Source organism: Somniosus microcephalus, chromosome 9, assembly GCF_052327205.1.
Source record: "Somniosus microcephalus isolate GS21.2 chromosome 9, FLI_Smic_1.0, whole genome shotgun sequence".
In the NCBI taxonomy this organism is placed as follows: Eukaryota; Metazoa; Chordata; class Chondrichthyes; order Squaliformes; family Somniosidae; genus Somniosus; species Somniosus microcephalus.
The window spans coordinates 54,539,767-54,561,277 of NC_140995.1; the positions used below are offsets into that span (position 1 = coordinate 54,539,767).

The 21,511-nt window shown below is 43.6% G+C and overlaps 1 protein-coding gene across 2 annotated transcripts in view; it reads left to right on the top strand.

The window, feature by feature from the left end:
• Positions 1-21,511, top strand: part of smap1 (small ArfGAP 1) — a 313,504-nt gene that overhangs the window by 250,842 nt on the left and 41,151 nt on the right. For both annotated transcript variants that reach the window (XM_085996578.1, XM_085996577.1), the window contains one exon: positions 1,901-2,028. In XM_085996578.1, the coding sequence (XP_085852704.1) occupies positions 1,901-2,028 (128 nt within the window). The remainder of the gene's footprint in view (positions 1-1,900; positions 2,029-21,511) is intronic.

A 21,511-nucleotide genomic window follows, 5' to 3' on the forward strand; every position in this document is an offset into this window, starting at 1 on the left:
AGGAATTGATATTTAGTGGAAGTATATAAGAGCTATAAATAAGTTACTTTAAATCAGTTTTTAGGCCACTAAATCCAAAATATTCAGTATCCTATACACTTTCCCAGTAACTTAGAATTTTCTTCATCCTAGGTCTTAGATTTGTTTGTATAATGCATAACAGCAAACAAATCTCCAGTCTAATTTCAGAATTTATACGCTGTACAGCTTCAACCCTGAGATTAGGTTATAGTCTTGAAAGAATTCTCTCCTGTGTTTTTTGTTGAATGTCCAGGATGAAAAATTCTAGTTTTAATTTTCCATTTTCACCAGTGGTCCTATATCTGAAAATCATCCAGATTCAAGAATTTGTTGACTTGTCTCACGCCAGCAGTGATATTTAAGAATGGTGTTAATGGGTTTTGCACTGTTGGATACAAATACTTTGTCTCCTTAATAATAAAAAGTATTGCGTCAGTTTACTTTTCCTGATCTTTTTTGGATGCTTTAAAGTTTTCCTTGACACTCGCAGACATTAAAGGTATTTAGAATGCCATTATAGCTTAAGCACTGTTGGTGTTTCTTCATGGGAAGCCTGGCAGCTAAATGCTCTCTTTGCCAAAGTAATGGCTTCTGTTATGCATCCTTGGAGGGCTGACATTAACTTTCACTTAAAGTGAAGCCTAACAATAGTGTCATAGAAACATAGAAGATAGGAGCAGGAGTAGGCCATTCGGGCCCTCGAGCCTGCTCCGCCATTCAATGAGATCATGGCTGATCATCCAAATTCAGTACCCTGTTCCTGCCTTCTCTCCATATCCCTTGATCCCTTTAGCCTTAAGAAATATATCGAACTCCTTCTGGAATATATTTAATGAATTGGCCTCTACTGCCTTCTTTGACAGAGAATTCCACAGGTTCACCACTCTCTGGGTGAAGAAATTCCACCTCATCTCTGTCCTAAATGGCTTACCCCTTATCCTTAGACTGTGACCCCTGGTTCTGGACTCCCCGACCATCGGGAACATCCTTCCAGCATCTAGTCTGTCTAGTCCTGTTAGAATTTTATAAGTTTCGATGAGATCCCCTCTCATTCTTCTAAACTCCAGCGAGTACAAGCCCAATCGACCCAATCTCTCCTCATACGTCATTCCTGCCATCCCAGGTATCAGCCTGGTGAATCTTCGCTGCGCTCCTTCCATGGCAAAAACATCATTCTTTAGATAAGGCGACCAAAACTGCGCACACTACTCAAGATGTGGCCTCACCAAGGCCCTGTACAACTGCAGCAAGACATCCTTGTTCCTGTACTCAAACCCTCTTGCTACGAAGGCCAACATACCATTTGCCTTCTTAACCACCTACTGCACCTGCATGCTTACTTTCAGCGACTGGTGCACAAGGACGCCCAGGTCTCGTTGCACTTCCCCTTCTCCCAATCTATTGCCATTTAGATAATCTGCCTAGTGTCATGCATAGTTACTCCCTAAAGAAACATTTGTGGGATTTCACTATTATCAATTGCCAGCAAATGCTCTGATCAGTTGTGATCAGCAGAGAAACACAGGACCCTCGGGTCCCATTAGCTGGTTACGTCATACTGGCTGCTCCACTAGCGATCCAATTTTTGTAATCGGGCTATGGACTAAAAATTGAGAGTTCAGTAGACTGTTACTGAACTATTAGGGGTAAGGAGTAGCTTGCAAGGGCAAACTACATATGTATTGATGTAATCTTATTTTGAAATGGTAATTGAAACGTGATTTTTTATTTGACATAAATATTGTTTGGCACAACCTATTGTTTGGAATAAAAAGAGCATCCTCCTATTTACTTTCCAACAGATGTTACAAGCAGCCTGCAAAGCCTATTTTCTGTTGTGCATTGGTGAACTTACACTGTCTGCTTTTCTCCCATCAAGATACTCCTATTGAAGCTCCTATTGCTAATGGCAGCACCACTTCGAGCACAACCTTGAATGATGACCTTGATATTTTTGGCCCCATGGTATCCAATCCCCTTCCAACATCAGACACACAGTTACATCAGGTAAGCTGGAAACATTATCTTTGGGTCTATTTACTATGTTTCCCCAATTTGGGGGGGGAAAAAGAGGGAACATGTTTTCAGGTTTCCCACTACATCTGTTTCTTTAATTACCAGAGGTTGTTTTTATTCACTTCACTTGACAAGTGACAGCCTCAACATTTTGCTGACTACTATTTATGTTGAATAATTTTGCAACATTTTGGATTTTGTTCACCTATAGTACTTGAGGCACTGCAGGTTTATGGCAAACTGTTTTAGTATAGTGTGTATGGTGGGATTTTTGCTGTGAAATACTAGCAGCTGATTTATGATGGGTTGAGGTGGGAAGACTGAATAATTAACAGTTCAGCTTTCACTCCTGAAGATGGCTAGTACAGTTAGAAACTATAGTGCAAGGGAATTTGAATTTTTATTTTTCACTTTATTATTTGAGCAGAGACTTTTTCTATTCTCCCAGATCATGCAACCAAGAGGTACATTCTAGTCCCAGGCCATCTCCACTGCCACTCTCTCAACCAGCAGAGGACTACAACTAGTTTTACCTTCCCTGTGCATAGGGAAGCATCTGGCGTCGGATTTCTGCTTTCTTTCTATTTATTCATTCTCAGGATGTGGGAGTCACAGCCAAGGCCAACATTTGTTGCCCTTGAGAAGATGGTAGTGAGCCACCTTCTAGAACCTCTGCAGTCAGTGTGGTGAAGGTACAACAACAGATCTGTTAGGTAGGGAGTTCCAGGATTTTGACTCGGCAACAATGGAGGAACAGCGATATATTTCTGAGTCAGGATTGTGTGAGACTTGGAGGGGAACTAGGGTTTAAGCTTAAGTTTATGGAGGGTGAAATATGGCAGGCTAGACAGGAGAGCATTGGAATAGACAAGTCTAGAGATAATCATGGATGAGGATTTTAGCAGTCGATGGGCTGAGGCAAGGGTTGAGAGGGATGATATTACGGAGGTGAAAGTAAGTGGCCTTGGTGATGGAGAGGATATGGGGTTGGAAGATCAGCTCTGGGTCAAGTAGGACGCCGAGGTTGCCAACAGTCTGGTTCAGCCTGAGACAGGTCAGGGAGGGGTTTCGAATCGGTAGCTAGGGAACGGAGTTTGTGGTGGGGGGGTACCAAAGAAGATGACTTCAGTCGTCCCAATGTTTAATTGTAGGCAATTTCGGCTCACCCAGGACTAGATGTTGGGCAAGCAATCTGGTAGTGGCAGCGTTTAGAGAGGTGATGAAGTAGAGCTGGGTGTCATCAACGAACACATAGCATCTGATGTTTTTTTTGGATAATTTCACCGAGGGGCAGCATGTAGACGAGAAATAGGAGGGGGTCAAGTATAGATCCTTAAGAGACTCCAGAAGTAACGGGGCAGGAGCGGGAGCCAGAAGAGAAGTCATTGCAGGAGATTATCTGGCTACTACTGGATAGGCAGGAGTGGAACCAGGCGAGGGGAGTTCACTCAGCTGGACAACGGAGGAGAGGCGTTGGAGGAGGATGGTGTGGACAAGATGTGTGATTGTGGGAAAGATGTCTGGATTTAAGAGGCAGCAACATGTTCAAGGCATTTGGAGAGGAAAGGAAGGTTGGTGATTGGACAGTAGTTTGCTTGGACAGAGGGGTCAATGGTGGGTTCTTTGAGGAGAGGGGTGATGGCAGATTTGAGAGGGACAGTATCTGAGGGGAGAGAACAGTTTACAATATGATCTAGCCTGGGGGCCAGGAAGTGAAGTTGCTTGGTTGGCAGTTTAGTCATTTAAACGGTGCCTGCTTCCATATTGCCATACAAGAATGTCGTTGAATGTTTCTCAGATTCAGATTCCAGGGGCAAAGCTATCCGTACAACCTGTTAGCTTTTCCTCAGAATCCACGGTTTTTAAAAAATGCTTGTCTGTGGTATCAGTACAACTTAGGATTCAACATTCTTGTATACCCATAGCTGCACAATTTACTCATCAGAACCCTTCGCCTGTAATCTGTGTGCATAACTGTACAACAAACATTGAATACTATTCAGGAGCTGGGCTTCACAGTCAGCTATAAGAAGTTCTAACTCTTCAACTCTGTGTTTGGGTCCATAGTGGGGGCATCCATTGATCTTTTTATACATTCTATTTGCAAATGGTGTCCAGTTCTCAATTGGGACCTTAATGTCCTTGGCAGATCAGTCACAGTAACTGATGTGGCTCCTCTGTAGAGACCCGACTTTCTGAATTGTACAACTTTGGTATTCTCCTATGGTGTGGAAGATGCCTGATGCTTCCTTCGCACACTATGATGATTTCACCATCCATCCCCTGCAACAGTGTTGGTCTGGAACTAAAAATAGATTCATTTTAACTTTTACGTTTAACATCATGATGACCTGTTTGTGTAGCTAAACCAAGCTAGTCCTGTAGTGTGTGGAGAATACAAATCATTTGAAGAATGAAGACCCTATTATGTAGGTAATGTTTTCTGGCACAGGTGTGACCCTGCTGTTTGGATTGTGTTGTTAGCTTATCCCTCCTAGAATGGAGTTAAGATCCCAAACACTGCTTGGAGAGGAGATTTTCCACCCCCCTCTTCTGAATTTAAACCATGGTTGGAAAAAAAAATGAAAGGATCTCATTTTAACCACCATGCCCCCTTGATTTGCAATTTAAACTCTAGCTGATTTTGAGCATTTGGAATTGGGCAGGGGTTGTATAAAAGGGGTACATTTCTAGATGCATGAGTGAGCTATTAACTTTTTTTATTTCTCCTCATGTTGGTGCTATGTTTGGTGAAACTGTTGTACTTCCTATTTTGAAGGAACTGGGTTCAGTGTTTAACTCCAAACTTTAATATGACTAATAAAATGTAATCGGGTACCTTGTAATATATAACTTCACTTGCTTGACAAGACAGACAGGTGGAATGCTGCTTTGATTTTTTTAAATGGGTATGGGGTTAAGGAGAGCATTTGACTGTCTCTCACTTAAGAAATTGTCTGCCTAATAAAACTGCTTCTCAACAGCGTAGCATGAAACACTGTTGTGACTGGCAGTTGTGTGGGAGTCTGCAACTTGCTTGTCTGCCCTCCAACTGTGGGAGGATGCGTGGGGGAAAAGAGGCTTTGATTTAAAAATTGGTAAGATCAAGGAAAATGGAAATAAAATATGAACCTGTGCTGCAGAACTTGCCATTTGGTACTATAGGAGTTGCATAAAAATGAACACCTAAAGATTTATTTAAATTACCTCAAGGTAATGAAAATTGATGCAAATGCTTCAGCATAACATCTGCATTGGCTACAGATTGCAGCCTAACTGGGTATGTTTCCAAAAAAAGGAATGAGGGAAAAGCACCATCAGTCTGTAAAACCTAGCTTACAACCCATAATATAAAATGTTTGAAATGTATTCAAAGTCCAGTGTTCCTCTGGATGTTCCCGTCAGAAGATTGCATCCATTCAGTGCTCCACAAACTCTCGTCCAATTCTAAATTTAAATAAACTCTCAATTAGTCAATCACTTTCACATTGTGTAAGTTAGAGTAATGGATTTCAGCTGAATTTTTTCAAATATGTTTAATATATAAAAATATTGATTGATTTTGAAATCTGAGTAACTGAAAATGAGTAGTAGAACTGGGGAAGGAGGAATAATCATATCTGTTGTGCGTCTATAATGCTCTTTAACGTTATTATTTTTAGAGCAGAGTTCAAATGTATTGATGCAATGAGTAAGCAGATTGGTCAATAACTTAGAGGTCATAGATTGAAAATAATTTGCAAAAGATCTCGAGTGGAGATGAGGAGAAATGTTTCCACTGAGTTGTCGGGATCTGGAGCGCTCTACCTCTAAGATGGTGGAAGCTGATTCCATAAATAATTGTGAGAGAGTTGGACAGGTACTTGAGGATGAGAAACTTAGAGGGTTACGGACAAAAATGGGGATGTGGGACTAAACGCGACTGTTCTTTCAAAGACCCAGCTCAGGCACGATGGACCAAATGGCGACCTCCTGCGCTGTAAGTTTCTAGGATTCTATGATAGATGGGTAGAATTCATGATCGGGTAGATCGTACATTGTATGTGAAACGAGTACTTTTTATTAAAAAAAAAAAAAAAAAATTGTATTTGATAGTGATCAGAGTGGCTAGTGTGTTTTGCTATATAGCAGGAGGTCATCAATTTGTGTTATAACATAGCAAGTTCTCCTATGGTTGGGGAGGGGATGTGGAATGGAGGAGGAAGAGAGCCCATGACCAGCCTCTAAACAGACTGATCAAATGTGGACAGAATTCAGCTCCGTGTGAATCAACAAACCCTGTTGCTTAGCAACAGCTTCAAAACAGTCGGCTGCAGCTTAAAAGCGTCTCTAGCTGAAGCTGTTGCTTAGCTACAGACCTTGCAGAGCCTGACTGGGGGGGGGGGGAAAAGCAACGAGAAGTAAAAAAAACTTACAGGAAACAGCTCCTGAATTTTGCCGGTAGATAGAGCTTTCCAGACTTTTAACCTCCGGATAAACCAAAGTTTCCTGTAGTTGACTCGGAGACTAGCGTCCTGAATTTAAATAAAGGAAACTACGATGGTCTGAGGCGCGAGTTGGGTAGGATTGATTGGGGAATGTCACTCAAAGGGTTGACGGTGGATAGGCAATGGCAAACATTCAAAGACCGCATGGATGAACTACAGAATTTGTTCATCCCAGTTTGGCATAAAAATAAAACAAAAAAGGTGACTCAACCGTGGCTAACAAGGGAAATTAGGGACAGCATAAAATCCAAGGAGAGGACATATAAATTGGCCAGAAAAAGCAGTAAATCTGAGGATTGGGAGCAGTTTAGGATTCAGCAAAGGAGGACAAAGGGATTAATTAAGAAGGGGAAAATAGAATATGAGAGTAAGCTTGCAGGGAACATAAAAACTGACTGTAAAAGCTTTTATAGATATGTGACGAGAAAAAGATTGGTGAAGTCAAGCGTAGGTCCCTTGCGGTCAGAATCAGGGAAATTTATAATGGGGAACAAAGAAATGGCGGACAAATTAAATACATATTTTGGTTCTGTCTTCACAAAGGAGGACACAAATAACCTCCCAGAGATGTCGGGGAACATAGGGTCTGATGAAAGGGAGGAACTGAAAGAAATCAGTATTTGTAGGGAAATGGTGTTGGGGAAATTGATGGGATTGAAGGCCGATAAATCCCCAGGGCCTGATAATCTACATCCTAGGGTACTTAAGGAAGTGGCCCTAGAAATAGTAGATGCATTGCTGATCATCTTCCAACATTCGATGGAATCTGGAACAGTACCCATGGATTGGAGGGTAGCTAATGTAACCCCACTATTTACAAAAGGTGGTAGAGAGAAAACGGGGAATTACAGACCTGTAAGCCTGACATCGGTAGTGGGGAAAATGCTAGAGTCCATTATAAAAGATGTAATAGCAGAGCACTTGGAAAACAGTGACAGGATCGGACAAAGTCAACATGGATTTACAAAAGGTAAATCGTGCTTGACTAATCTACTGGAATTTTTTGAGGATGTAACTGGTAAAATAGATAAGGGAGAACCAGTGGATGTGGTGTATTTGGACTTTCAGAAGGCTTTCGATAAGGTCCCACATAAGAGATTAGCGTGTAAAGTTAAGGCACATGGGATTGGGGGCAAGGTATTGACTTGGATAGAGAACTGGTTGGCAGACAGAAAGCAAAGAGTTGGAATAAACGGGTCTTTTTCCGAGTGGCAGGCAGTGACTAGTGGGGTACAGCAGGGATCGGTCCTTGGACCCCAGCTATTCACAATATATATGAATGATCTAGACAAGGGAACTAGATATAATATCTCCAAATTTGCAGACGACACAAAGCTGGGTGGGCGTGTATGCTGTGAGGAGGATGCCGAGAAACTCCAGGATGATTTGGACAGGTTGGGTGATTGGGCAGATGCATGGCAGATGCAATATAATGTGGATAAATGTGAGGTTATCCACTTTGGTGGCAAAAACAGGAAGGCAGATTATTATCTGAATGGCAATAGATTGGGAGAAGGGGAAGTGCAACGAGACCTGGGTGTCCTTGTGCACCAGTCGCTGAAGGTAAGCTTGCAGGTGCAGCAGGTGGTTAAGAAGGCAAATTGGTATGTTGGCCTTCGTAGCGAGAGGGTTTGAGTACAGGAACAAGGATGTCTTGCTCCAGTTGTACAGGGCCTTGGTGAGACCACATCTTGAGTATTGTGTGCAGTTCTGGTCGCCTTATCTGAGGAAGGATGTTCTTGCCATGGAAGGAGTTCAGTGAAGATTCACCAGGCTGATACCTGGGATGGCAGGAATGACGTATGAAGAGAAATTGGGTCGATTGGGCTTGTACTCGTTGGAATTTAGAAGAATGAGAGGGGATCTCATTGAAACTTATAAAATTCTGACAGGACTGGGCAGACTAGATGCAGTAAGGATGTTCCCGATGGTCGGAGAGTCCAAAACCAGGGGTCACAGTCTAAGGATAAGGGGTAGGCCATTTAGGACAGAAATGAGGAGGAATTTCTTCACCCAGAGAGTGGTGAACCTGTGGAATTCTCTACCACAGAAGGCAGTAGAGGCCAATTAATTAAATATATTCAAGAAGGAGTTGGATATATTTCTTAAGGCTAAAGGGATCAAGGGGTATGGGGAGAAAGCAGGGACCGGGTACTGAATTTGGATAATCGGCCATGATCGCATTGAATGGCGGAGCAGGCTCGAGGGGCTGAATGGCCTACTCCTGCTCCTATCTTCTATGTTTCTATATAATCAGCTCCCACTATAACCTTGTTTAACCTTGGTTTAAAATTCTAAATTATTTTTAATCCCCTGCTTAGAAAATATCTAATGCCCAAACCTTAATCTGTAAGGTAGTTGCATTTGTCCTGTCCTTTGAGTAGTTTGGACATGCCTCAAGACTTCAAGTGAGGGTCAGCACAAACTATATGCAATTAAAAAAATAAAAAAAAATTGGCTAGCTGGACTAGAGATTTCTGACTTTTTTTCCTGCACTTGCCAAACGGATTCCAGCAAATACTTGTGTAAATAACTAGAACGCATATATTTAAAATCATTATCAAAAGAACAAAGAGAGAGATGTGGGATGCCCTACTGAAGTGAAGTGGAATCCATAATTAAGTATTTGAAATAAAAGTTCAAGGGTATAGGAAAAAGACAGGGGATAGATCTTTGGGAGTCAGCATTGGCATAGTGGGTCAAATGGCCTTCTGTGCTGTAAAATTATATGATTCATGCTAACCTCTGTTCCTCCATTGGAAAAGTCTATCCTATGGACATATACATGGGCACTCGGGCAGATGCTTACCTCAGTGATGAGATATGCTTAAGAGAAGTGGAGAGGGACGTCAGTTTTTTTCCCCCTCTCCCAATATGTGCTAATGCTTGCTATCTACTGTACACCTAGAACTATAATTGCAGATATCAGTAGAAGCTAAGATTTGAACTCCAGTTGGATCAGACCAGTAGATTGTGTGTGTACTCTAATATTGCCAGCATAGGTCGAACTTTATTCTGGGCACCACACTTCAGGAAAGATGTAAAGGCCTTAGAAAAGGTGCAGAAGAGGTTTACCAGGATTTTACCAGGGATGAGGGACTTCAGATATGAGGAGAGGTTGGAAAAGTTAGGACTGTTTTCCTTGGAACAGAGAAGGTTGAGAGGGGACCTAATAGAGGTTTTCAAGATGGAGAGGTGTTGATAGAGTAGATCGAGAAAACAATTCCCTCTGGCGAGTGGGTCAATAACTAGAAGTCATAGATCCAAAATCATTGGCAAAAGATCTAGAGGGGAGATGAGAATTTTTTCACTGAGTTGTCGGGATCTGGAACGCTCTACCTGAAAAGATGGTGGAAGCTGATTCCATAAATAATTTTAGAAGGGAGTTGGACAGGTATTTGAGGATGAGGAACTTACAGGGAGGGTTACGGACAAAAAGCAGGGATTCGTGAATAAACACACCTCTTTTAAAGAGCCAGCACAGGCATGACTGGCTGAATTGCCTCCTCCTGTGCTGTTAAGTTTCTATGATGGCCCATGCAACACCAGTGGGAAGAAGTCAGATATTTATTTCTATGTTAAGATAAAACATATTTAATATGGAAAATGTTAATTGAGAGATGTTTGATAGAAGCCAGCAAAGAATTAGCTGTTTGCTAGACTGCAGAGCAGTTAATCTAGCCCTGTTTGAATGAGACTGGTACTTTCTGATTGATCACTCAGCTACTTGACTGGTGACTAATATGAAAAAGGAAGAAAAAACATAAATGAATACAATGTATTGGTGGATATTTAGATTGAAGGGATAATTACTAATCCTCGCCCTTTTCGGGCTACCCCAGATCAGGTGTATTCCCCAGACATTCACCTTCAACTAAAGTTAGAGATAGCCGAATTCTATAAGATGCTTAATTGGGTCTAAAGTTTAGGTTATCTCTCTGTAAAGGAAAGGAACGACTTGAAGATGTTACCGTCTTCCAGATAGCGCTTTTAATAAGTTTAACTAGACTGTAACCTTCTGGATATTATGAGGGTCCGGAAAACCACCCAGAATTCTGCAACTCCTCAAGAGTGTACAGAAATTGAGTTCGCGAGTTTGATACAGAAGTACTCTGAGACAATTCAAAAAATATATAGATTTATTAAAGAACCGACATAGTTAACAGCTGATGAGTCAATCGCGACTTTAACAGTTCAAAATACAAATAGCTTACATTTCTTATTCTCAGAGATCCTTATTCTCAAATCTTAACTTCATTACATTTATACATTTCTTGTTATTTATAATCCAGAAAATCCACCAAAATTAAATAAGAGTACCTCTTGATCCCCGAGCCTCAACAAGTTAAAAACTTAGAGCCTGCCTCTGAAGTTGAGAATTGCTTGCCCTTCCCAGCGACTTCTGACTTTCCATCTGAAAAGCTCTATTTTTATACCTTTTTTTAGTGGTTTATTCTTTCAAGTTTTCTGCTGATGTAAGCTAATTATCTCTAGTCATTCGCTATTGAATTCTTTCTACTCTTATTGTCAATTCAGCTGCCAACTCTCAGAATCCTGTCTGTTGTTTAGGTGTTCAAAACGTATAATAAAAAACGGTTATAACTTATGTATCTATTTGATGCCATTCTTACAAAGGCTTCAGTTCAATTCTTAATATTGGCTTAACTGGTTATAATCAGACGTTGTGTCTCCTAACTGTTCCAAGTTCAACACAAACACAATGTGATTGCTTGGTGTCATCTATTGAAGTCATATCTACAAAGTCTTCTGTTTTGTACCTTTTACAATATGTAAATTGAAAACACTTCAACCAGGGTGTTTGTTTTCCTAGCCATCTTAGTTGGTTATATTACAGACTTATGTTTCCTGTTTTTCATTTGATGTTACTTTTATCAAAGGCACATGGTTTTTTAATATTCTGTGTTTCTGTTTCCTGGAGTATTAGTTTACAACACTTTAAACTGGGCAATGGTATTGTGTTTCTCCCAAACTGCAGACTTTCTGGAAACTCCAATGGTTTGCTTCAATAGGGCCATTGTTTTATTGTCAATAACCCATTCCCATTTCAAAAGCTCTTATGGTGTTTACAGCTTGTGTTAACAACTGATCTTATCTCAAAAGCCTGTGTTCTGTTTGCAACCTGTGTCATATTGAGGCTTTTAGATTTTTAAACCCAGTTTTCATATTTTAATAAAGTCAACATTCCGTTCATAGGATGGTGTATCTCTTGGAATATGGCTATTTCCTTTACAAGATTTCTTACAGTATGTAACTATTTTAGTGGAGTTTTAAATTTCCAATGGAAGCCCAGGTAAATGGGGAGGGTGCGATAACTGATTAGTTGTAAGAAAAAATAATTTTCTATCGCTGCATTTTTCTTAGTAAATTGCTTTGTTCAGGGATGAAAAGCAGATTGAAGAAAAAAAGACTTGCATTTATATAGCGCGTTTCACAACGTTTGGACGTCCCAAAGCATTTTACAGCCCAAAAAGTACTTTTGAATTGTAGTCACTGTTGTAAGGTAGGAAAAACAGCAGCCACTTTGCTGTTTGTGGGAGCTTGCTGTGTGCAATGTGATAATGACAAGATAATCCATTTTAGTAATGTTGATTGAAGATGCACTTAGGAGTGCTCAAGGTATTAATTATTTTTAGTTTTTGCCCAATGTCAACCAATAACAACAAAGTTTGTTAATGGAAAATTTTGGCATACAGGTGGGACCAAAGGTTATGCATGTGGGTTGCACAATGCATGTAAAGAGACATTGTGTGGATTGAAGCACTGGAACAAGTCCAAGTCTGTATGAAACGTTGAAGCGATTTTTAATAAGCAATTGCACACAACAGGGCCAGCTCTGGGTTTTTTATTGAAGTATTGATGCAAGCACTCTGAATCCATTGACGATTCTCCATTCCTATCTACAGGAGTTGGTACTGATTATAAAACCTTTTTAAAGCTCAAATCACAACCTGGAAAAGTGCAAGATGTTCTGCCTATACACTGCACTTAGTAATTTGTAGCATTTGCAAAGCATTGAGCAGCAGCAACAGTTGGTTTAGTCCTATTTCTGTATCATTGTTCAGCTCCTTTTTGTGAATTTGATTGCTTTAGTAGCCGTCAACTGTGTTCATTCTTTTTGAAATGATCATGTGGCTCAGTTTAATTACAGTATGCCCCTGTTGTACCATTTGTAATAAGCAGCAACCCATCAGCATTGGCGAACAACTGGGTCTGAATCAATCAGTAACCTGTCAAAAATTGCCGCCTTCAGCCAGTAACCTGGGAGATAAGACCGTTAATTGACATCACTGTGGTTGCAGCTATAGGTTACAGCCTGCCTTGGCAATCAAATCCATTCGCTGCACATAATGAGTTTCCCCACTTGTTGGCAGGAGGGTACATTAAATTGCCTGGGAAAATGAAAGAAACTTATAGATGGACGTGCTCGAGGAAGAAAACAAGTATGGAAACAGATCAGGGCAGGAAGGAACAGCCTTAGAGATCTGTTCATACACGTACAAGTATCTATACACACAGCTGACTGAAAGGTGCGAGAGGAGCCTGTCTGAGGTTGTCAAAGTAAGAATATTACAGGAGCAAAGCTTTTTCTACAATAAATCTATCTATTTCTGATAGATCTCAGTCCTACCTAATATGCATCTAGTTGCTTTTTGACTCCATGTATAGTGTCTGCTTAAATGGCCTCTGCTGGCACCTTATTCCTCAAGTCCTTGTGTCATGGCTCAAAGGTAGCGCTCTTGCCTATGAGCCAGAAAGATCAAGGGTTCATGCCCCACTCCAGAGACTTGACCCCATAATCTAGACTGACACTTGCGTGCAATATTGAGGGAGTGCTGCCATTGTTGGAGTGCCATCTTTCGGATGAGATATTAAAGCGAGGCCCCTCTGCCCCCTCAGGTGAAATAAAAGATCCCATGGCACTATTTGAAGAAGAGCAGCGAGTTCTCCTGGTGTCCTGGCTAACATTTATCCCTCAACCAACACCACTAAAAACAGAAATAACAACAGAAAATGCTGGAAAAACTCAGCAGGCCAGGCAACATCCGTGGAGAGAAAATAGAGTCAACGTTTCGGGTCGACCTGAAATGTTGACTCTATTTTCTCTCCACGGATGTTGCCTGGCCTGCTGAGTTTTTCCAGCATTTTCTGTTGTTTCGGATTTCCAGCATCTGCAGTATTTTGCTATCGTACCACTAAAAACAGATTATCTGGTCACTTATCTCATTGCTGTTTGTGTGGAAATTGGCTGCTACGTTTACCTACATTACAATAGTGACTACAATTCACAAATGCTTCATTGGCAGTGAAGCACTTTGGGATGTCCTGAGGTTGTGAAAGATGCTATATAAATGCAAGTTCTTTCTATTTTCCTTTGTGTTGAAAGTTGCACCTAACTTAATTTTTAATTAATGTTTCCTCAAGTCTGAACATGGTATCTCTGTCCAATATATAAATGAAAAATACACTCTTTTACATATCCTGGCAAATACAGAAAATCTATTTGCAACCATGAATATATACATATTCCTGAAAACATTATCACTGAAGCTTTATATTTTCATCTGAGTAAAAGTAACATCAGTCTTCTCCTGATCATATTCCGAGTCAATGGGGGGCACATTCAAATGTCTTTTTTTTGGTAGAGACTACTTATATATGAACGTTTCCTTATGAAATTTTATTAAGTGATGAAGGGCATGTTGAAACTGGGAAGCATGTTGCTCTTTTTTTTTCAAGTAAAGGTTTCAGACCTTTGCAAGTTGCCTACGAATCCCCTGTGATTGCAGTAACATGCAGTCATGAGTTATTGCTTCTGCTGATAAGGCGATCCAATTCTCTGATGTAGGAGCTGAGATCCCACTGCTCCTTAGGAGCAAGCCTTTGAACAACCATTAATAGTGTCGGGGCAAATTTAAGCTTGCCTGAGTTGACATCCTTTGTGGGTCACCCAATAACAGCATCACCTGCTGAAACAGATACCATAAGCTTAAACTCTGGTACTCCCAAAGGTCTGCAAGGCAAGTTTTGACTTAAGACATACAACAGTTGAAAGGATGATGCTCTGCAACACTGCATTTTCAAATTATTGCATCCCTCGGCACCCCCTCTCTTTAATGTTGCTATTTATATTTCTCATTGATTATTGTATTCTTTGCAACTTGCTATTCTCACTTTGGCAATGCCAGAGTCCTTTTGAGTAGGCATCAAACGATGCCAGATAAAGAAAATATGAAAAATGGGAGAGGAGGTGAAGGAGAAGGGAAAACAGCCAAAGGATAGCAACATTGGTGTAGATAAGTCTATATACAGGAAACTTTTTTTATACGGGATTGGCGTGGTGCCGATTTATCAAAAAGTCCAGATTAGAGAGGTATACTTACCAAGCTACGAGAGCCCCGTATACGGCCACAGGTGCAGGAGCCCCGGTTACTGGCACTTGTGCAGGAGCCCTGGTTACGTGGCCACAGATCCAGGAGTCCCGGTTGCATGGCCACAGGTGCAGGAACCCCAGTTACACGGCCACAGATCCAGGAACCCCAGTTACATGGCCACTAATACATAGTAAAACTTACCTGAACCTACTCCTGAATTTTGCCGGTTAAGAGAGAGTTCCAGATTTTTTTTTAGGTGCCAGTTAAAGAGAGTTTCCTGTAGAAGGTAGAGTAACTGCTGAAACTTTTGTAAATAAAGTGATCATTAATCTACTATAAAGCATGAATATTCAGATATGGGATAAAATAAATTCTTGTACTTATTGGACAAATTAAATGGATTTGTTTCAAGGGCATCAGCAACCCTTTAGTACAACATCCAATTACCCATTTTTCATGTTTGAGCTTAGACAGAATGTTAGACTATTCAACTCTGGCACCACAATAGAACCAATTCCGTCCACCATCATCCATATATGCATTTATCATCATGAATTAATGGACAGTATCTAGGAGAAAGGGACCTTGATTTCCCTTTCCTTGGCAAGGAATCTGAGGGCAATTGTAGCATCTCCTACTTCTGTAATTTCACCAGCTTACATCAGCAAGCTCCAGATAGACCAGAAAATTAAACCTGAGACCATCCTGATCTGTTGCCCTCAGTTCTACACCAGACAATGCACTTACCAAGTGAGCTAGTTTTTACAGTTTAAGTATTCCATGAAAATGTGGACATGTAAATTGTTTTGTAGTTATCTTGCAACATTTAGTAGTTCTGCTAAATTGTGTATATTGCTACCTCAAAAATATTGTACTGCGTATGACAATCCCTTTGTTTCAGTGTCCATAAACCATTCTTATGCTATAAGTCAAACTTCTACTGGTTTTTATGGCCATTGAGCATAAGAGAGTCCAATTATGGGTCTGGATTTTACAGTTGTACCATTGGCCCCGATTTTCCCCCAGCCGTTGGGCGGGTTTTCAGGCGGGCGGGGGCTGAAAAATCGCAGAAATAGGGGGTCGCGACCTTCCCCGCCCCGCCCGACTTTCGCCCCTGTGTTTCAGCGCGACCCGAATCAGCCCCGCCCGCAGCAGCCGGGAATGGTCGGCGGGAGCCTAATCAATTACTGGCATGTTTAATCCTATTTTCAGGGTCCCTTGCAACTTTCAGCCTTTCCCCACACCGCTGATGAAACCTGGCGTGAACAAATTTGGCTTGCTTGCTTTCAGCTGCAGGTCAATCAGGACTGAAGAGATTTAAACAGGCAGCATTTGCAGGCTGCAGGACCTTGTTGAAGGCTTAGGCACAGCTGTGGAAGGTTGGAGCCTCACACACTTCTCCAGTGTGAGCTCCTGGGAAGCCCCTCTCCCCACCCTAACTCAGCGCCTCCTCAACGGAGGCATCTGCCAGAAGCATGGGAGGCCTTTTGTTCCTTCCCTTCCTGGCATTAGAGGATCTCCAACAGCAGAGGAGACTGGAGCAACAACAGCAGCACCAGCAGGAGCGGCAGGCTGCGGCTCAGCCACCTGAGGCAGCACAGGCCAGAAGGGGCCAGCGCATGGAAGGCCGTTGGCGCAGGAGATACCCCCCAAACAGGGTTTACAGACACAGGGTCAGCTACCTCAACATGACTGAGCAGCAGTGCCAGAGGTGGCTCCGACTTTCGCGAGAAGTTGTGACTGACATCTGCGCAATGCTGCAGCAAGACCTGGAGCCCAGAGCACCAGGTCCACACTCCTTACCAGTGGCCATCAAAGTCACCACCGCACTCAACATTTATGCCTCGGGCTCCTTCCAGGGATCAGCAGCAGACATCAGCGGCATCTCCCAGGCGGCCGCACACACTTGCATCAAACAGGTAACCGATGCCCTCTTTGCCCTCGCGCACAGTCACATCCATTTCACCAGGGATCGCGCAAGTGTGAGTGCGTGAGCGCTTGGATTAGCTCAGCTGGCAGACGTTCCAAGGGTGCAGGGCGTCATTGACTGCACACATGTGGCCCTTAGGGCACCCCACCGCAATCCAGGAGTTTTTGTCAACTGCAAGGGCTTCCACTCCCTTAACGTTCAGCTGGTGTGTGACCACAAGAAGGTGATTTTGCATGTTTGTGCCAGGTACCCTGGCAGCTGCCATGACTCCTTCATACTGCACCAGTCTACTGTGCCTCCGCTATTTAGTCCGCCAAACGAACTTCAAGGATGGCTACTTGGAGACAAGGGATATCCCTTGCGCTCTTGGCTAATGACGCCGTTGAGACCAGCCAGCAAAGCTGAGGAGCGCTACAACTCCATCCACATTACCACCAGATGCATTATCGAGCAAACCATCGGATTGCTGAAGATGCGCTTCAGATGCCTTGATAGATCAGGTGGAGCCCTACAGTACTCATCAGCCAGGGTCTCCAAAATCGTTGTGGTATGCTGTGTGCTTCACAACATGGCACAGCGCCGTGGCTTGCCGATTCCGCAGGACCAAGAGGCTCCTCACAGCCGCCTCGGATGAGGATGATGCTGAGGAGGAGGAGGAGGACGGAAACGAGCATCCTGCAGAGGCCCGCCAACCAGCAGCACCAGTGCGCGAGAACATTGCTGGGCGGAATGCAAGGAACGCACTCATCCTGGGCAGATTTGCGTAGCCTGGTACATCAAACACTGCAGCCTCACTGCTTCTCAACTGACCATGGACAGTGGCCCATGCCTGCACATTCCTACCTATTTGACCAGCTTGCTGACATCGGCAAGTTATCCTAAGGCCTCTGTGATATCCCCATTTGCCAAATGACAGATGCCATAACTGCAGCAGTTGCCACCAGATTTTTTATGTACAGGAAAATGATGGCATTAAAACTATTTACAAGATTTTTCACCCAAGTGACTACCCTTGTGATTAGTGGTGCTTTATTTTTCGCTTATGCGTGCTCCTACATAGTGGTACCCCTGTGGCTTCTGCAGATGTGGAGGCCCCTTGCTCACTTTCCTGCTGCACCTGTCTCGACACCTTTGGCGGGCGTCCTCTGGGGTGACGAGCCGGTGAGGGCTCGCCAGCAGTCTGCTGCGGCTGTGCAGGGCTTGAGACTCCTATCTCGCTGGGGTGTGGACTCCGGTGGGGCTCTGACCAAAGGCTCTGAAGTGGCATGGGAGTGTGAGCGCGTGGAGAGGAGCCCCCACTTCCTTGAGGTGTGCCAACAACCTCCCTCTCATGGGTCAGCTCCCCCTCAGCGCCTGCAAGTGGCTGGAGAGCACCTTGCTGCACATCAGGGGGGCCATGGGAACCCGTATCTGCAATGGCAGTCCTACTCAGAAGGACTTCCATGAAGGTCTGGTTTCGGTGCTCAATAGATGCCCATCGCTCCTCGAGATGCCATTCTATTCAGAGCACTTACCATGTTTTCGATACCCTGGCGACTAAGCTCCTCCTCGGCCGCAGCCCCCCGCTCCTCGGCCGCAGCCCCCCGCTCCTCGGCCGCAGCCCCCCGCTCCGTGGTGATGCTTTCATACGCCAATGACTCCAATAAGGCTCTGCTCATGCTCGCCATGAACTCCTCCATTCGCTCCACACTCGCAGCGACCCTGGAGACAAAACCTGCCAGAGACGCCTGCATCTGTGCATGGAGATCCATCACCACCTCTCTTGCGGATGGACCCAGAGGGATAGGGTCGACATGCAGCTGAGCTGGCAGAGGCCTGCGCCTTCTGACGAGGACTCTCCACTGCTGTCCCTGTCTCCACACTCTGCTGATGCTCACTTGTGAGCTGTGATACACCAGGTGACAACACTATTCTATGTCCCGAAGGTCCCACCGAGGTGCGAGAGTCTGCGCTGGTGCTGGGTGCACTTACTTCTGCTGACGCGCCCTCAGAGGCTGGAGCTTCCTCTGAGGAGTCTGGCTGCAAAGCCTCTTCCTCCTCGGCAGTGGCGACGGGGGCTCCGGATGGTCCTGTGGGGGAGTAAAGGAAAGAGTTAGAGATGTGATGCCAAGGCTACTTGCGCATTGGATTTGGCAGATGCTCATAAGTCCAAATGATGTGGCTTCAGAATCATATCAGCAACTCATGCTATGTCAATGAGAGAGATGGGGAACTATTCTGTCACCAGCTTGCAGCTTGCTCCTGTCTCTCCTGCCCCAGCATCCACAGGCACGTCAGCCCCAGCAATCTCGATCGCAGCTTCCTCCCAGGGGCTCAGGTGGGCGAATGAGGGTGGTCCTCCTCCAGTCCTCGCACGCTCTCGTCTATTGTGAGCTCTCTCTTCCTGCAATGAGGGCGACAAGTGGAGTTTGAATGAGAGTGCAGGAGTGAGTGTAGAGATTGCATAGAATAGATACTTAGAAGGAGACAAAGATGTTGTGAGGCTGCAAGACCAAGGGCCCTCCCTGTGTGTTGTCAGTTGTGTTCCAAGCATCAGAGTGAGAGGCAGTGTGCTGCATGGTGGAATAGGTATGTGAATGTGAGCATAGAGAGATAGGGAATGGGTAAGGGTGCATGGATGTGACTGTGAAGTGGGATGTGGAGGAAGAGATTGCTGAAGCTGAGTGCTGTTGGGGAAAGGCAATGGGGATCAGGTTGAGGGTGATGGAAACTTCGTACTTACTTTTCCTGTGCGGTGAAGGTCATGGAAGCGCTTCCTGCACTGCATCCAGGTCCGACGGGTGACTCCCAGAGAGTTGACCTCTGCAGCCACCTCCATCCAGGCAGCCCTGGACACTCTGGGAGGCCTCTTCCTCCCTGAGCGAGGGTAGAGGACCTCCCTGTGGGCCCTTACCCCATCCACCAATGTCTGCAGTGATGTCTCATCGAATTTGGCGGCAGCTCGGCCTCTGCCACTGGCAGCAGCTGGTGCAGGCTCCTCTGCCATTCTGCAACACTGGTTGAGAAGCCTGCAGAGGTTGAGAAGCTTGCTGGACACTTTAAAAGCACCACGAATGATGACATCATACTGTGGGGCTTTCTGACTGGAAATGGACAATTAGCAAGGGTGCCCACACATTGGAACTTAATTGGCCACTTGAGGGAAAATTGCGTGCAGCTGGCTGACCCATTTTTTTTCGGGTCGGAACCCGACATTCGGAACCCGAAAATTTCCCGGAAAATCGGGCCCATTGCGTCCATAGTAGACTTCTAACACTGGGCATAATTGATAAATCTGGTTCCAATAAGAAGACTCCATGAGTAGTGCCACCAATTCAAGGAGTAGTGAAGCCAGACTTGTAAACTAACAACAGAATATGCTGGAAAAACTCAGCAGGTCAGGCAACATCCGTGGAGAGAAATTTGAGTTGACGTTTCGGGTCGAACCCTTCTTCAAAACTGGAAAGAAAAGAAACTAGATCGAAGGCAGGGCTGCGATCGGACAAAAGAATAAAAGAAACAAAAGAAGTAAGAGATTAGAAGCTAGACGAGATGGTAATAGGCTGAGATTAGGTGTAAAGTGTACTGGCAGGGCAAAAGATAGCTGCCAGGTGTGAGAGAGAAACAAAAGGAAAGGGGGGCGGGGGGGGGGGGAAAGGAGTGGAAAAATTACAAGAAAAAATGAAATGGGGGCCGAGCTTATGATCTGAAATTGTTGAACTCGATATTGAGTCCGGAAGGCTGCCTTCGATCTAGTTTCTTTTCTTTCCAGTTTTGAAGAAGGGTTCGACCCGAAACGTCAACTCAAATTTCTCTCCACGGATGTTGCCTGACCTGAGTTTTTCCAGCATTTTCTGTTATTTCGGATTTCCAACATCTGCAGTATTTTGCTATCGTACTTGTAAACTAACACTTCAGTAGAAAATGGGTGGTCAGGACCAGATGTAGCCTTCAGCTGAAAGGAGATTAGAAGGCCTGGGCTTAGTGGGACCAGGATGCACAGACATAATTCAGTCCTCATTTTAAAGTCATATATCTCTCCTCTTCTGTATTTTTCCATTATAGGTTCCTATATCCACAATAATAATGGAAACAGCCTATGTAATTTTGTAAAACTGCAGTTGCTGCTTTTCATTTTTGTAATTTATAGTAAAAGATATTAATGTTGTAATTTATGGTAAAATATCCTTATTAATTGTAATCTAAATTGCTCTGTGTTCTTGGGGAGGAGCCCGTCGTCTTGTCATATTATCAAACTGTAGAATGAGTCTCATTTCAGGCACCTCCCGGAGCAGTATTGCAACATTGATTATTTTCAGAATCTAGCAGATCTCCAATTGTATTCTTCATAGCTAGTCTGGGACCTAGTGTATTTTCTGATGTTTACAGTGGCACCACTGCAGTCTAAAGTGTGGCAGTGATTCACCCATCACAAATACACCAATTTTACTGAAGCAATGCATCACATGAAATGACATGAAGTAAAAATGTTGCACACAGTACTAGTACTCAAAGTTTGTAGGGCCTGAAAGAACACCTATATTTGTAATACTGTTTACCTACCATTTTACTCAAGCTCAGGGTAACCTTTTCCTCCTCAAAACCACCATTACCCAGTTATTTACACTAAAATATTGTGAATATATTATAATTGCATAATCTTAAGCAAAATATCCCGTGATCTT